Below are 17,724 nucleotides of genomic sequence, written 5' to 3'. Positions count from 1 at the left end.
GTAAGGTAGGTAGGTGTGTGTGTGTGTGTGTGTGCACACGTGCATGTGTGTGTGTGTGGTGTTTGGAATGGGGCTAGGATTTGAAAAATTGTCAGTTGAGGGTTGGGTCTTGGTGTCTGTGAGGCTATAAATTGTTGTATGTACATCATGTGCGTGTGTGTGTGTGTGTGTGTGCGCGCGCGCGAGCGCGTGGGTATGTGTTTGTGCGCATGTTTGTGTGTGCATTTGCAAGCTAACGTCATCGTGTGGACGCATGTGGGGGCGTGCGGGTTCTCTAAGCGTGGCCTATTTTATTCTTGTTTTATTTGTGTCATCTGCTCTCTTCGTATCTTTCACTTTATTGACTTTCTTTTCCCCCCAGTTGTTTTGCGCAAACCTAGCAGTCTACAGAATCTTCACAATGATGAAGGCGGTAGTCAAGGGAAAGAAGTTCTCAAGGCCTTATCAAAACGATGGGTTTCTGCGGAGATGAACAGCAGATGACGTGTAGCGAAAAAGATCAGTCCGGGCGCCTCTTTGAAACTGACACCTCTTTGAATTAGCAGTTGAAAATGAAAAATGAAAAGTCAGTTTTGGAAACAACCCGATATATATATCTATCTATCCGCCTTGCCGAACGTTATTGTGCGCACTTACTTTTCTGGAGCTCCGATATCACTGCACAAACTACATCTGTTCTATCAGAATCAATCGCCGTTTTCAGTTTAAAAATAATATCACTCGTGGCTGACATGTTATGGATTGTAGGATGGGTTCACAACCAGTTTTCCAAACACACGTCAACAGGATCCACCGGAAGTGTTTCCTTCTCCGGTTTTGCTCATGTGCAGCAATGAACGATAAAACGAAAGACAAAGTACAAACACAATTCTTACGCTCCTTCGAAACAAAACAAGTTTCTTTTCCAGCGTATGGTTTATCAACATTAATATAAGAGAGTGGCAGTTTTTTTTTAGCGATAAAACATAGTCTTTCTATCGTTTTGTTCTCGTTTGTTTCTCGCTACACATTTTGGCGGAAGTAAAAGGTTCAGTGAAGGTCAAGGTCAATTGCACAACAATTCAAGTTTGCTGAGGACTCACTTTGCACGGCAGAATTTGATAAACATGAATTTCGTTGGGACGCGAATGCTGAGAGGCCAGGGTCTGACATTCTGTCGTTTATTGGCATCAAGGTTTTCATCAAAGACTGGTAGTAAAGAATATATCGACAGCCTGGTGAAAGGAAAGCCTGTCGTCGTCTTCATGAAAGGCACTCCGGATCAGCCGAGGTGTGGGTTCAGCAATGCGGTTGTGCAGATTTTGCGGTTTCATGGAGTGGATAACTTCCAGTCTCATAACATCCTGGAGGATGAAGATTTAAGGCAGGGTGAGTTTATAGTAGTAGCTGTGAGGAAGGAGGCAACCCACACCAAAACCTAAATGAATAAAACTAAGGACAGCTAGACTGAAAGTGGGTTTTCCGTGTTTATCTCAGGTGTTAACCTTCTCCGTACTTCGCAGACCCTTGTTGTTGTTTTACTCAGTAACGTGAGCACTAAAAGGAGAATGTAGATTGGCGTTCACACTTCCCATAGATAGACAAGTTAGAGCTTGTAGCATCGGCCAGAAAACTTTATACATTATCCGATTATGCATATAAAATGATATATATAACCACTCCTTCAAATCTGTGTAAGAGGTGAAATGTACATGACTGAGTGTAGGATTATTTGACTGAAAGTGTATTTTTTGCATACTTGGAAGTAGGTTGTGGGTTTTGTTTGGATGGGATGAGTGTATGGGGTGATTTCATAGCATGGATCCAGTCAACATACAATGTCATTCTCACAAATTAAGAATCAAAAATACAGAAATGGAATTTACAATTGATTATAATCTTACACAAACAAAACAAACTGGGGGTGCACATTATCATCAACTTACTTATCATGGGGATGACTCCAATCAATCAGAATGACAAAATCATAGGAGGAAATAATAATAATGATAATTATCCCAGAAACAGACGTAACATAGCTGATAAGTTTGGTTTTTTTTTCAGTTTGTAGGATAATGCATTCACTCAGCATAACAGTTTTAGTTTTATACATGTATGCATATCTTGTAACATATACTCTTTTCAAGCTCATTGTATTCCACTGGTTAGGGGTTACTTTATATTGCATTCATTATTGATGAAATCAGCATAGCCAACCATAGACTGATAGAATATGTCAATTATATTACTGATATTTTATAATAATTTACGGCTACTGAATTTATATTCCAGCAGATGTAAAAGCAATGTAACATTAATAAAGTGACAATTCCCTCAAATTAACACACACAAAAAGTAATGAAGTCTTGACATGCACATACAGTGACAATCTCACTCTGAACATCTAGTTCATAACATCATAACATACATATTTTTTGATGGAATCAAAGTAATGTTCTTTTTGATTGATTTGATTAGAATTACCCAAAAGACACTACTATAACCCATGCAAACTATGGTTTGTTCCATAACTGTAAAAATAGAATAAATTTTCTGTACGACTGATTCATGTGAATAATGTTTCTGCCAACACATACACTACTGGAGATCAGCAATAACAGCTTCCAGTCAAGGTAATCTCCATGACATGGTAGTTTTTTGATACACTTAGCTGAGTGTGGATTTCTTGTGACCTATCATAATTCATTTATAACCAAATGTTTATAATTACTCTTATAATGACATAATAAAAAGAAAAATGCCAGTGACAAATAATAACAATAAAACAATCTTATGCCCATGCATTGACATGCATACCAAGTTCTAGTCTTCTACAGCTCACTTTTTCCATATTATTTATTTTGCATTCCCACTAACTTAAATAACGTTTAAAATAATGCCTTGTGATGTTTTGTGGCCAGGTATCACAATGGTGTGTGATGTTTTGTGACCAGGTGTCACAACGGTGTGTAATGTGTATGGCCAGGTTTCACAATGGTATGTGATTTGTGTGGCCAGGTATCACAGTGGTGTGTGATTTGTGTGCCCAGTTATCTCAATTGTGTGTGATGTGTGTGGCGAGGTATCACAGTGGTGTGTGATATGTGTGGCGAGGTATCACAGTGGTGTGTGATGTGGGTGGCCAGGTATCACAGTGGTGTGACGTGTGTGTCCAGGTATCACAATGGTGTGTGACGTGTGTGGCCAGGTATCACAATGGTGTGTGATGTGTGTGGCCAGGTATCATACTGCTGTGTGATGTTGGTGGCCAGGTGTCACAATGGTGTGTGATTTGTGGCCAGGTATCACAATGGTATGTGATGTGTGTGCCCAGGTATCACAGTGGTGTGTAATGTTGGTGGACAGGTATCACAATGGTGTGTGATATGTGGCCAGGTATCACAATGGTGTGTGATGTGTGGCCAGGTATCACAATGGTGTGTGATGTGTGTGGCCAGGTATCACAGTGGTGTGATGTTTGTGGCCAGGTATCACAATGATGTGATGTTTGTGGCCAGGTATCACAATCATGGTGTGATGTATGTGGACAGGTATCAGTGGTGTGTGATGTTTGTGGCCAGGTATCACAATGATGGTGTGATGTTTGTGGCCAGGTATCACAATGGTGTGTGATGTGTGCAGCCAGGTATCACAAATCCAGTGTGATGTATGTGGCCAGGTGTCACAATGGTGTGATGTGTGTGGCCAGATGTCAGTATGATGTGATGTTTGTGGCCAGGTATCACAATGGTGTGTGATATGTGGCCAGGTATTACAGTGGTGTGATGTTTGTGGCCAGGTATCACAGTGGTGTGTGATATGTAGCATAGTAGCCGAATGGTTAAAGCCTTGGACTGTCAATGGGAGGGTCCGAGGTTCGAATCTCAGTGACGGCATTTGGTGGGTAAAGGGTGGACATTTTTCTGATCTCCAGGTCAACATATGTGCAGACCTGATAGTGCCTGAACCGGCCCCCTTCGTGTGTATATATATATATATATATATATATATATATATATATATGCACACAGAAGATCAGATATGCACATTAAAGATCCTGTAATCCATGTCAACGTTCGGTGGGTTATGGAAACAAGAACATACCCAGCATGCACATCCCTGAAAACGGAGGTTGGCTGCCTACATGGTGGGGTAGATAAAATGGTCATACATGAAAATGTTACATGCCTGTCTGAGTGTGTTTGTGTGCGTGCCTGAAATCTGATCGAATGACATGGGAAATTATGGGCACCCAGTGGCAGCCGTCAGTTGGCTCTACCAAGGTAGGCAGCCTGTTGTGCAAATGACCGCGTATTTGTAAAGTGCTTAGAGCTTGGTCTCCGACCGAGGATAGGCGCTATAGAGTATCCATATCAATCAATCAATCAATGGTGTGTAATTTTTTTTTTAGCCAGGTATCACAATGATGTGTGATGTGTGTGGCCAGGTATCACAGTGGTTTGTGATGTATGTGGCCAGGTATCACAGTGGTGTGATGTTTGTGGCCAGGTATCACAATGTTGTGTGACTTGTGTGGCCAGGTATCACATTGGTGTGGTATTTGTGGCCAGGTATCACAAATATGGTGTGATGTGTGTGGCCAGGTATCAAAGACTACACACAGTGGCCCACCATCCCCCAGGTGTTCATGGACGGAGAGTTTGTGGGAGGCTGTGACATCCTGATGGATATGCACAAAAATGGAGAGCTGATAGACGAGCTGAAGAAGGTTGGCATCCGCTCTGTACTGTTGGACAGTGCTGAAAATGATACCAAAGGTTGATACAGACTGGGCATACAGCCATATGGAACTAAAGAACAGAGAGAGTGTACAGTGTAGGTTGTATCAGCATGAATGAAATTGTTTAATGTATGTCTTGAGATCTTGAATTTAGTTTATAGACTTTAAAAAAAATTTTTTTTAAAGTTTACTGTATGATACATATTATACAGGCTTTATTTTGTTCAGGTCCTGTAACTTCCGTGACAGAGTGGTGGTGTTTGGGTTTGTTCTTTTGTTTTGATTTTTTTTGGGGGGGAGGGGTGGAGGTAAAAAAGGAGTGTTGTTTTGTATTTATTTCATGGTATTTTGTTTGTTTTCAAGATCGCTGAATATTATTTTGATCATGTAGAAATGAGTGTGGCAGTGAGTGTGTTACACTTTTACTAATCAGAGTGGTGAATAAAGGAGCAGTGAGAACTGCCAGAAACTGAATTTTCTTGATTGTGCAGTGGATGGTGCACTGAGTTGTGGCATATCATTGGACTGGCTTCACATGCCATCATGTAACTAAAAAGCGTGGTTCCCTGCCTAACAGCAGTCTATCACTCTATGGAAAGAAAAGATGATTGGAGCTGCCAACTTCAGCAGTGTGTTTGCTTTCCATGATCATGTCATCTTTAGTAGTGTGTGCTTTTCATGATCATGCCATCTTTTGCAGTGTCTGCTTTCCATGATCATGTCATATTTAGTACTGTCTGCTTTCCATGATCAGGTCATCTTTAGCAGTGTGTCTGCTTTCTATGATCATGTCATCTTTAGTAGTGTCTGCTTTCCATGATTATGTCATCATTAGCAGTGTGTCTGCTTTCCATGATCATGTCCTCTTTAGCAGTGTGTCTGCTTTCCATGAGTATGTCATCTTTAGCAGTGTGTCTGCTTTCCATGATCATGTAATTTTTGGATTTATATCTTCTTTCCATGATCATGTCATCTTTAGCAGTGTGTCTGCTTTCCATGATCATGTCATCTTTGGCAGTGTCTGCTTTCCATGATCATGTCATTTTTAGCAGTGTCTGCTTTCCATGGTCATGCCATCTTTAGTTGTGTGTCTGCTTTCCATGATGTCATCTTTAGCAGTGTCTGTTTTCCACAATCATGTCATCTTTAGCAGTGTGTCTGCTTTCCATGATCATGTCATCTTTAGTAGTGTCTGCTTTCTATAATGATCATGTCATCTTTAGCAGTGTCTGTTCCATAATCATGTCATCTTTGACAGTGTCCACCTTCTGGCACAGGGGAAGTTGTTCAGTTCCCCTATGCACAAAACTTGTCATAAAAATGTATTTATTTCTGTTAGCTCATAATTTATTAAGCTTTTCTGCTATGCTTTTTGGACTGCGGTAAAATAAAGCAACGAAATAACATGTAGCACAAATATACATTTATAGTACATTTATATTGCACTTTTAAACAGCTTCAAGCGCTTCACAACAACAACAAAAATGTCACAAGAGCACACACACAATGTGATCACACTTAGTTGAAAGGATTCACAGAGATGCCAACTGTTACGATTTTGCCATATTTTGTTACACTCAATCGCAGTTTGTTCTGATGTTACGCCAATGTCAGAATTGTTTTAGTTAATTAGTTTGTTTTCAACTACATATCATGGTCATGTGCTTTCCTTTCATAACATTACCCAGATGCTCTAGACTTAACGATCACGAGGCTAGGGCAGTCACTACTTGGTCTCATGTGACGATGTTTAGCTAATCACATGCGTGCTTACTTTGAAACATCATTGAGTGGACCAATCAGCTTAATTGTTTGCCCAAACAAGAAAGAAAGTGGCTAAACCAAGTTGTGTCTTGGTCAAACAGTGTCTGCGCCTGTTGGCTGATGTGGCTCAGAGTCCGAGTGCTCCTACCAAATTCAGAATGTTCCAATAAATTTCCTTATTGTTCCTACAAATACTTGACAGGGTTTGGCATCTCAGCACATACACTTGCATGCACATCTATGTGGGTTTAAAGAAAATTGTGTATGGAATATAGTGCCTCACTAAAAAAATTTGAGGGTCTTGCTTGCTGAAAACGTCAGTATGAGATACATTTCAGTCTATGAAATTGAAAGCATAGACATATTTTTTATTTTATCCTCAGCTCAAAAGGAATCCAGTATGATAATTTCAAAATAGGTGTAAAATGTTGAGCCTTGAATTGTTGAAAAAATGAGTTTGGCAACACAGTTTTCAACTTTGTTTAAGAGGTCCCATGAGCTACTGTGGATAGCCAGCAAGAAAACTGCAAGTCTAGAGTTGACTAAATACATGAACAAACTGGTGTTTTGGTTAATGGTTGTATGTGGGCAGTGTTTTTCATGAAGAGGGGCAGAACACACAAGTCTATAGATGAAGGGGAGTATCACAGAACTTGTGTCTGATAGTCATTCAGTTTCACTTTTCAGGCAGTTGCATGACATCCGTGACTTGACAAGTTGTCTTCACGGACACAAAGCCAAAAAGACTGAAGAGGATGGCTAAGTTCAGTTGCTGTAGTTTTGAAGGAGAATCAGGATGGTGTAACTGAGTGCCAACTGCAACAATTTCATCAGCAGAGTGTGAATCAATAAGAATTGTAAGAGAGATGTGAATATTATGAAAAGATCTGGGCACAGCACAGACCCCTCTGTTGAAAGAAAAGCTTTACAAGCTACACAAAATGGGAAAAAATTGGATTGTTACATTAACACTCAAGTTTGAGATAAGTTAATAGTAGATGTGTCAAAACAGTTAACTCGTGTTGCACAGAGTAATTAATGGAAATTTCCTTAAGTAAAATTACTGGCAAGTTCCACATGGTGAACTAGTGTTAAGTTCCCTTCGTTGAGATGTTCTGAGTGATTTTTCTTTTCTTCACATCAGGATGTCTTGATAAACATTCACAAGCAGTTGTTTTGGGGATGACAGAAATAATTGGGTTATTGAAAGGATCCCAGATTTAAAAAGAAAAATCATTAACTTACAATGATTTCTGTGCACGTTTTGTTTCATGTCTCCCTACTTAACATGTTTTTAATAAACACATCAATTAACAAGAGAGGCAAGGCCTTCAAGACTCACTTGTGATGCACGTAAAAAAAAAAAAAAAAAAAAAAAATCTAATCGTTAAAATGTGTTCCGTATTTGTTATTATAACTAAAGTTTCAGGTTAAAAAAAGAAGGGGGAAAATAAAAGTCCTGACGGCAGATTCAAACCCCGCGTGTTCAGGTGAGAAGAAACTGTCTTACCCAATACACTATTGTGGCTCCTTAACTGACGTTCAAAATTTAACATTTAAACATGCTTTTTTAAGGGTGCCAATAGGCCTAGTTTGCATCAGTTTGACATGGTACAGTATATGACACCAAACATGCTTTTTTAAGGGTGATAAATCGATTGCAGTATTTGCAGTGAGAATGATGTTCAAATCATTATTCTGGTGTATCTTGGGCATTCAAAAAATCTTTAAGGGCAATTAAAAATTCTTTTTAAGTCCGCGGTAAAGGAGATGTGGCTGTAAAGGAGACGTGGCTATCGCCACAATCACACTGCAACATTTAGCCGTTTTCTCTGGATCTAGATAGATGTACAAGTTTAGTTACATCCGCCAGGAATGTACGACATGGTCGATTCAATTTCTCTTTTATGTTCCTTCTAGTTTTATAGTTTCAAAGTTGATATGAAAATTGAGTATTTTTTAAAACTAATAACATGTAGAGCCAAGTACAAGTACTTCCAAACATCATATGAAGTGAAAAGGACTTCATTTTGAGAAAAGTCAAGACACAATTTTTTACGTTTCATCAAGCGTATTAACTCTCATGGTTTATTATTTTTAACTGTGAATTCAGACTGATTTTTGTTGATATTTTTATGGCAGTTTAGGACATAATCCAGTAAGTGATGAGGCATTCACAAATCTTTTTCTGAATTAATATTTAACAGTCTCCTTCTCCAACTTTCCATCACATGTTATCGTGTATTGTCGATTGAATATAGGATTGAACGGGCAGGTCAACAACTTGAAACAAAATGGCATCCTTCGTGTTCACAAGGAACATGAGCACGCGCTTTGAATACGTATAAATATGTGTACGCAACTGATTTTTGCCCATGACCTTCAGGGCTCAGCCAATAGATCTATAAAGTCCACTTGTAGTATTGATTTTAGTATTTTCCTAAAAAGACCACTTGGGTGAACGAATGTAGTGAAAGCCCTGTACACTGAGAAGGAGACACGCAAGCTTTTTATGTATCGAGTATAATTTCAAAATGTAATGTTTAAGATGAGAAAGATCAGTTTAAAGCAAATTAACCCCTCTAGATTTAATTACAGATTAATTTCCCTTTTTTGCTATCTGCACCAAAGACATGCACCAGAAAGGAGTTTGTATTATACTCCATGTTTGGTGATACATATACTTACCATGTCAAATTGATGCAAACTAGGCCTATCGGTTTGCTCTTCTTGGCCAAATTTTGCGCGGCTAACAGTGAAAAGACGAGCCGTCTTGCCCGGTCTGCTCTTAGCCAAGAAATATAACTTCCATGCCTAGCAAAAGAAGTTCCTGTTTGAACAAAAAATGATAAAAATGACCGCTCTTGTTGCTGTGTCGGAACATCAGATCAAAGTGCCAAGTTTAGAGAATTAAAAAAAAAATAAATATAACAGTAAATTCAGTTTGCGTATAATTTGGCTTCTTTTTATATTTTTTTGGTGCCCATCCCAGAGGTGCAATATTGTTTTTAACAAGATGACTGGAAAGAACTGAATTTTTCCTATTTTTATGCCAAATTTGGTGTCATCTGACAAAGTATTTGCAGAGAAAATGGCAACGTTAAAGTTTACCACGGGCACATAGACAACCGAACACCGGGTTAAAACATATTTTGTTTTCACAAGTGAACGAAAAACAATACAAATAGCAGTTATTTTTAGCATGATGTTAATGTTAACTTTCAATGAGTTTTTCTTTTTAATAAGGTAGTTTTGGGTATTTGACTATTTTTGTTTCTAGCACTTTAATTCCTATTAAAAGAAATTATATTTTTGTTGCATACATGGCACTGGCAGATACTGTAAGAAATGACATGAGCATAGCAGATAGTATCTGACCTCCAGATGTTTATATTAATTTGCTTTAATACCATCTATAATACTGCTCAGATGTGGATGCATTAAGCACTAAGTTGATTCTTTATTGAGTATTTACATCTTCATAAATCATGACAAAGCATAAACTTGTAATCCTGCTTACTCTGCCTTCTCTTGTCTACACTTAATATGGAAATGGAAGGTGGCAGAATGGTGTCAGGGAGGGTTTGGGTTCAATCAGTCTTGCCCTTTCTCCCAAGTTCAACTGGAAAATTGAACCCGAGCGTTACCCCCAAAATGGAGAATGGCTGCCTACATGGTGGGGTAAAAATGGTCATACATGTAAAAGCCCACTCACGTACATATGAGAGAACATGGGAGTTGTAGCCCACAAAGAAACTGAGCATCCAGTCAATCAGATGAAACTGAGGTCCCATAATATGCAGTACACTCTTGGTGCACTGAAAGATAACCCTAGGTGACAAAAGTGTTTTCCTCAGACACAATTATGTAGATGAAGTCCACTCTGATAGTGATAGGTACACAAACATATGTGTGCATTGAAGGCCTAAGTGTGTTGGGTTATGTTGCTGTCAGGCATCTGCCGAACAGATGTGGTATATTTTGAACACGGTGACACCTTGAGATACTGTAACATCATTGCAGATCATCTGAATTCATGTTGTTTTATACATCACACAACATAACATTAAAACCAGATCAATCTTAAAGCCTCCCTCTGTTTAAACACATCAAGAAGTAGAGCGATTTGACATTCACTTTCCCCAACAAAGCATATTTATTTTTTCACAATAAATTGATAATGTTTAAAAGAATTGTGAATTTTTTTTTTTTAATGCTTCGTATCTTTTACAATTTGGGGACTGCTCAGGCATCCTTAGTTTAAAGGACCAGTTTAGTTGCACATTTAGATTTGCACAAATCCCAATCAGGGCTCTGCTGTTTACAACCGTTTGAGACGAAGGGCCCCGATCAGGGCCTTATTTTTAAATTTTTGGAATGGCATCCAATTTCCATAATGATGTCGTGAGCACATAATATCTGAACTGACCTTTCCACTCCCTCTGACCAGTAAGTGCAGTGTGTGTTGCTGAGCTTGCAAGCAGGACTAGTTATTTGTTGCGACTGGTTCCCGTGAACACATTTCAACAATGGCGCCTGACCCAGTTTCATCTCAGTCACAAGGCAGACAACAGAATTTGATGAAGGGGCTCTATCATGGCTACATTATGTTCTGAATTTAATCAGTTTCAAACTCTTAGTGCTTTCCCGGATTCATTTACAAGTCATCAGTGTGGTCAAATTTCAAACAAAAAATATGGATACTTTCATCATCTCACTGTATGTCAGCAAAAGGGAGGAAGTTTTATATTTTGTCCCCAACTAACTTATGTTACCAACTGATCAGTTTGGAAGTTTTCACTTCATAAATTTGAACATTTTTATTTGAAATTTTAATTCTTACCCTTACAGATGTATCTGTGGGGAAAGTCTGGGGAGCTAACTGGCAGCACTGAGTTAAATGTACTTACGTGCCATGTCAAACTGATGCAACCAGGACTATCTGTTAGCCACTCTTGGCCATCAGTCAGTGATAAGACGTCTCTCCTAGCCTGCCGTCTGCTTGCCAAACACCATTTCCAGCTGGAGCTAAAGGTTGGCAGAGACAGAGCAAGATAATGTATTTATCTCAGAAATGGTGTCTATTGAGGAGTAATTAGCTCCAGTCACAATGCTGTTTTTTCTTCTGCGTTTGTAGGCTGCAACTCCCATGTTCACTCATATGTATATGAGCGGGCTTTTACATGTATGATTGTTTTTACCCCACCATGTAGGCAGCCATACTCTTTCAGGGGTGTGCATATGGGTCTGTTCTTGTTACCATAACCCACCTAATGCTGACATGGATTACAGGATCTTTAACATGCCTATTTGATCTTCATGCATTTTCACATGAAGGGGGTTCAGGCACTAGCAGTTCTGCACATATGTTGACCTGGGTGATCGGAAAAATCTCCTTGCCCACCAGGGAGCCGTCACCAAAATTCAAACCCGGGACCCTCAGACTGAAATCCCAACGCTTTAACCACTTGGCTAGCTATTGCGCCTGTCTAAAATGCCGTTTGACTGGCTAGAAGATGGCCAACTAATTATTAGCAAGATGTCTTGTCACCGAGTAGCAGCGAAACTTGGGCCAAGAGGAGCAAACATAGGCCTGGTTTGCATCAGTTCACATGGTCCAGTATGTGACACCAAAAGGTTGTTTTCAGACACACACACTTAAAGGAAGCAACATGTAGAGTATTAAAAAACAGACAAATGTCAGGAAATGTAGAACATTGACTGTTAAGTCACTGACTGCAAAGGAACAAGACTATTTTTGTCCAAAATGGAAACAGAATTGTGAACAGATTGTTTATACATGTGTGGGTGTGGAAACATAAGTTTGGTTTATATGGCTACATACATGACATATTGATGTAATCACAAAGGAGGCAAGTTGTTACATAATGGAAAAAGCACTCAAGATGACAAAAGACTGAGTTTCAACATTTTATTTTCCACATGGCACAGGCTATGGTTGTCACTATGTACACAAGCCATTCCTTCCGGTCTCCAGCACCTCTCACATACACTGACACACCTTGATTACTGAATGACTGCTGCACCCATGTCTTGCTGTCCCTTTCTCTAACAGAGCTCTACACTTCACAATCTGGCTCCAAAGGCAGTGTATCATGGAGTTACACATAATCAAAACCTGCTTCAAGGAAGAATGAATGTAGATGTATACAAATGGATGAACAGCCTCGACTAGTGGGAGTTTGAACTTGTCACCAAACCCTCCAAGTTCAGAACAAAAAAATAAAATAGTTCAACCACTTCAAGGGAGAACAAATTTATGCATTAGGATTTACATGAAGTGTATCTGGTAAGTTGAGAGTTTGAACTTGACCAAAAACGTTCACAACGCAATACAAATTCTCAAAGAAATGAGGCCAATACTAATACAGCATTAGTATTATTGCAATTTAGCTTTCCTGACCATGAGAAAAAAAAAAATCAAGAAAACTAACCCAATATGATAGTTTTTCCAAAGAACTAAAAATTGGAAAGAAAATTGAAGATGTCTGGCAAGACTATTATTAAATGTGGGTATGTTGTTCAACACTGGATATTATCATCAACTAGAATACTTGTAAACTAATGAACAGAGCTGTGGATAACCAATGATAAAATAAAAGACAACAGGATAAAAAAAATTAATGTCCAGCCTGAGAGATCATCTCCCATGGCCCCAACTTGCTAGTGATAGCACTTTATGACACTGAAAGATGTCAACTATTGAGTATCATTTTGTTTTTTTTTTTTTTCACTCTTTGCTCACACTTTCATTCCACATTCAATCTCTCACACAGTCTTGCGTCATATTGGCTGTCACTGTCGATGGAAAGATGCTGCATGCTCAGCCTGACTTGAAGAGCAAGATGGCCACCTGGCCCAAGTAGAAATAGATGAAGTGCTTGGTCTCATGGGTCACGTAGCTGCCGAAGTTCCTGCCCACAATGCAATGCCAGGTGGGGTTGTATTTCTTGTCAAACTCTTTCTTGATGTAGGCAGCAATGTCCTTCTCGATGTTGTACTTCTCCAGGGCCTGGGTGGCGCAGTCCACTGAGTCCTGCTGCATGTCCTCAGCCATGTCGGCGTTCTTGATCACTGCCTTGCGTTCAGACATCTGTCAACACACATAACCAGTCTTGTACAAACACGTTTCTTTGCCATCAGCAATCATTCCAAACAGAAAACTACAGGTCTATTGCTGTTCAAAAAAGTTAATTGTAATAGTGATGGGTTTTCTCTATATATATACCTTCCACACGATCCATAATGACCAACAAAGTCCTTTTATCAGAATACAATTCAATTTTCACCCTGTGCACTATACTATCGACCCCACTTCAAACTTTTGTCTTCTCTCATCTTATGGAACCAAGTTGTTGACACTGAAGGGTTTAGTCTTAGAACCATCAAATTGCTCCTAGCTGTTCATATTAAGGTTTAGTCTTATATCTTGGAGAATTCCCATGGCCTCAAGTTGTTATAAAAACTTTTTGTATTGTCATCCTATTCTTAAAGAAAATGATACTGAATGAAAAAAATTAAAAAATATTAAGGAGTTGTATTGTCATCCTATTCTTAAACATATTATACTGAATAAATAAAAAGTAATATAAGAAGCCAGTTTAACAAAACATTCCAACTACTTTTATTTACTTTCGCTGATGCCAGTACATTTTGTCATTCAAAATATTTTATCTTCATTTCTTCAATAATGGTAATATAGTAAACTGTAGCCCAGGATAAATCATCAGAGCAAGTTGTTACGTGTAGTTCTGAAGTCCCACGTTGAGTATAGAAGATATCATGTGGTCAACTTGCTAAAAAATAAAAATTAAAAATAAAAAAAAAGTTTTCTTTCTTGATGTCAATCTGTAGAGGTTGAAGTAAGACTTCTGTATGCACATTTTTTTTCAATTTGAAATGCATGAATAATTCTCAGCAATCAAACTGCAGAATTCTCATTCATTTTCCTTTGCAAAATATTTATCTGTCTATCTCATACTTTTTGTTCTAGAATCCCCCCCCCCCCACCTCTTAAATACCGATTTCCAAAATTTCTATACAAGGGCTGAAGGGGTGAGCGCTTATTTTATGACCACAATTTTGCACAAGCTTTGTACTATTGCAGCTGTTCATAAACAAAATTTGCACGTGCTTGGTTACGAAAGATTGGCACTTGCATGGGCAGGAAGCAAATCTATGTTCCCAGGTCCAACTTGCGTAAAAACATTTTTAGCAGGTTCATCTTCCCCCTGCTCCATGTTCTCCCAAACCTGTGTATATTTTATCATTCTAACATGTTTGGGTACTGGTCAAAATGATCTGCAGTAGTCAGCGGTCTTCGGTGGTAGACTAGTCCCTGGAGTCAGCAGTGATCAGTGGTTTAAGTAGTGGTCAGTGGCCAGCAGTGTTCAACGAAAAGTGGTAGTCAGTAATCTGCAGGGGTTAACAGTGGTTAGCTATCTGTGGTGGTCAATGGCAAGTAGTGGTCAGCAGTGGTTAGTGGTAGTAATTGTCAGTGGTCATCAGTGGTCTGTAGTCAGTGATATGTGTTGGCCATCAGTCAGAGGTGGGATGTGACAAGTCATAGTCAGTAGTGGCCATTAGTGGTCAGTGGTCATCACTGATCAGTCTGCATAAAAAAAATCAATACCAGGAAGTTATGGTAATGCACAAATGAGAAAAAAAAACCCAATGCAATCTTAAGTTTAGTACATTGTGATCAGCTGTGGCAAGTAATGATCAGTAATGGCCAACAGTAGTCAGCCGGCTTGTAGTTAAATCCTGCCAAGGCGTCTCAAAATTGCATGACCGTCACAAAGTCATGCAAGCTGAACTCTGATAATGATACTGTCATGACAGTGGTCAGCAGTGGTCGAACACATGCAAATACATAATAATACACATATGTGATAATACATTGCTGTCATCACTTTTGGATTGTGGTCAATAGTGGTCAGCAGTGGGAGAACATACACCTGGGAGAATATGGACCTTGGGGAACACATACCCAGAAAATGCACATAAATATTATTATATATCTGGGGAAACTCAGACCTGGCTGAAAGAAAATTTGGAGGAACCAAGACCTGGGGTAACATAAACCCATGGGAACAGAGCTGACCTCCTTGGACACCAATGTTTCCACAATCCAGTGGATGCAGCAGATATTTCAATATTATGAGCTTTTTTGTTCTATACAGTATGTTCTCTGAGACTACCAATGCTAGTTTTAGAGTTGTCTATGACTAAGTTAAGTGATATACCATGAAAAGACCTGAACTAAATTCTAATGACAAACGTCACAAAGTCAGTATAATCATCATGAATCACTGTGAAAATAGACAAAACCTGGATCACCTTGTGGCCCCGTATATTCCAACAGAACAGGAAAAAATTGTAAAATATAATAGAGATTTAAATTTGGTGGAAAAAAAATCTCCATTTCCCCTGAAAATGTTCCGATAGGGAGGGGGGAGGGGGGCAGATCAATTTATTCGCCAACTGACGTCTTTTTCGGAAGCGGGGAGGCCGACAATAATAATACATAACAAATAATCATTACCTCAGATTCCAACTAAATGACACAATAAACTGTCAATGTTGCAGTGCGTAGGTACGCATTTAAAAACTGATGGTAATTCGACTCGGGGATCCCGATTTTCAGACTTCGTCTTCAGTGATGACAAGAATCTGGAACCGGTGTCAGCACTGGTTAGTCACAACCGCATTCGACGTGCATTTCATAATAGTGACATCGGCCCCAGTGAAAAAAAAAAAAGAAAAAAGAGGTGACATTACAAACTCTTACCTTGGCAAACTTTTTGTTTTCTCCTGCTTTTCAATGAAAAAAGATCGTGTTGATCGTCTGTGAATCAGTCGAGTGCGTAGCAGGCCCGTCTTGCTGTCTGCAGTTTGGTGAATCCGCTTTTCTATCGGACTGTCTGTTGGTAACAACCAATCAAATACGAGGATCAACAGACCTGCGTTTGTATCAACCCACAATGCATAGCGCTCTAGACAGCGTTGCCAATGGATGCGTAGCTCCTGGCAGCTGCTACCGATCTAAAAATAGAAAATGGGGGGAGTGGTATGAGCGGGGAGGGGATCAGTGGGATCAGCCGCCCACATTTTTTTTGAAAAACAAAAAATTGTGAACGGGCAGGCCCACCCGCAATACCAGTTTTGCGCTATGGTGGCCAGGGGCACGCACATCACGGGTATCGCCCACTGATGTTTCGATGCAGGTCAATGCAGTGGGTGGGCCCGGGCGTTTGTACAACTATGTGCGTGTGTGTATGTGTGTGTGTGTGTGTGTGCGTGCGCGCCCGGCAGAAGTTTGTTGAATATGGCCAATTTATATTCATTTTATCATGGTTATGTCCTTATAAATTATGTCTTTTGGCTTCGTTAATAGTTTATCTATATTTACTTGTGTTTGTTTTAAACTTATTATTTTTCCTTTCCTGCAGCATTGGATGGTCTCTCAAGAAAGGCGTCCCCTCTCCCCCCTCCCCACCCCACTCCCTCTCCACCACCCCGGCAACCCTTGACGAAGTGGATGCTGTGGCTATAGCTTTGAGATGGCCTTAGTGGTAGGCGAGGCTCTAAGCACCATGATTTGATCTTATTATTATAATGAGTATTTACACTGGCCTAATCATAGTCTTGAAAATAAACCCATGGTGTTTACAAACAGAACACATATGTGAATATCAAAAGGAAGGAAAAATTGAACACAAGATACCAAACATCATTGAAAACTATTCATCCGGCCCCCCTCACCTCCCCCCCCCCCCTCTAACCCCCCACCCCCCCACACACAATACACATAAGCACACGCACACACACAAGTCAGCATAGCACACGGTCGTAAACAACAGTACACAATCAAAAACACCACCAGCAAATCCTGAAACTATCAAAACTCACTCACTCACAAGTAGTCATTTTAGCTCATACTGGAAACGGATGAGCTGTTGAGAATTAATCTGGAGGGGAAAAGGTGGGTCTTCAGACTGGATTTGAAACTGAGATTGCAGCGAAGATCAGTGAGTGGCGGAGAGGCTGAGGAAGTTGATTCCAAAGAAAGGGGGCTTGGTATGAAAATCTGCGTTGGCCATACGTTTTGGTTCGCTGAGCAGGCCAGGGGATCCTGAGCATACGGCCGGGTGTCAGAAGAAGAGCGGAGTTGGCGTGAGGGTATGTAAGGATGGATGAGATCAGAAAGATACTGTGGA

The 17,724-nt window shown here is 39.7% G+C and overlaps 3 protein-coding genes across 4 annotated transcripts in view; 1 reads left to right on the top strand and 2 right to left on the bottom strand.

The window, feature by feature from the left end:
* LOC143281142 (uncharacterized) overlaps positions 1 to 926 on the bottom strand; it is a 55,446-nt gene extending 54,520 nt beyond the window's left edge. Inside the window, exon 1 of one of the 2 annotated variants that reach the window (XM_076586143.1) lies at positions 637 to 926. In XM_076586143.1, the coding sequence (XP_076442258.1) occupies positions 637 to 733 (97 nt within the window). In that variant the 5' untranslated portion in view covers positions 734 to 926. The remainder of the gene's footprint in view (positions 1 to 636) is intronic. The other variant, XM_076586142.1, reaches the window with a different exon arrangement.
* A 102-nt stretch (positions 927 to 1,028) lies between these two features.
* On the top strand, positions 1,029 to 5,194 carry LOC143281143 (glutaredoxin-related protein 5, mitochondrial-like). The gene is made up of 2 exons (XM_076586144.1): positions 1,029 to 1,368; positions 4,584 to 5,194. The coding sequence occupies exons 1-2, from the start codon at positions 1,107 to 1,109 to the stop codon at positions 4,760 to 4,762; spliced, it is 441 nt and encodes a 146-aa protein (XP_076442259.1). The 5' UTR covers positions 1,029 to 1,106; the 3' UTR covers positions 4,763 to 5,194.
* Positions 5,195 to 12,402: 7,208 nt separating this feature from the next.
* On the bottom strand, positions 12,403 to 16,452 carry LOC143281141 (dynein light chain 2, cytoplasmic). Its single transcript, XM_076586141.1, has 2 exons — positions 16,296 to 16,452; positions 12,403 to 13,598 (listed from the first exon to the last, which is right to left on the bottom strand). The coding sequence occupies exon 2, from the start codon at positions 13,596 to 13,598 to the stop codon at positions 13,329 to 13,331; it is 270 nt and encodes an 89-aa protein (XP_076442256.1). The 5' UTR covers positions 16,296 to 16,452; the 3' UTR covers positions 12,403 to 13,328.
* Between the last annotated feature and the right edge of the window lie 1,272 nt (positions 16,453 to 17,724).

The sequence above is a fragment of the Babylonia areolata genome, chromosome 4 (assembly GCF_041734735.1).
Source record: "Babylonia areolata isolate BAREFJ2019XMU chromosome 4, ASM4173473v1, whole genome shotgun sequence".
Lineage (NCBI taxonomy): Eukaryota > Metazoa > Mollusca > Gastropoda > Neogastropoda > Buccinidae > Babylonia > Babylonia areolata.
The sequence above is the reverse complement of the archived record's forward strand: the minus strand, read 5'-3'. Positions and strand labels throughout refer to the sequence as shown.

Bases quoted from the DNA above. Each gene is read 5' to 3' on its own strand.
- LOC143281143 (XM_076586144.1), top strand. From the start codon at position 1,107: ATGAATTTCGTTGGGACGCGAATGCTGAGAGGCCAGGGTCTGACATTC. The intron at 1,369-4,583 runs GTGAGTTTATAG...GTGTGTGGCCAG, and splicing joins GGATGAAGATTTAAGGCAGG to GTATCAAAGACTACACACAG.
- LOC143281141 (XM_076586141.1), bottom strand. From the start codon at position 13,598: ATGTCTGAACGCAAGGCAGTGATCAAGAACGCCGACATGGCTGAGGAC.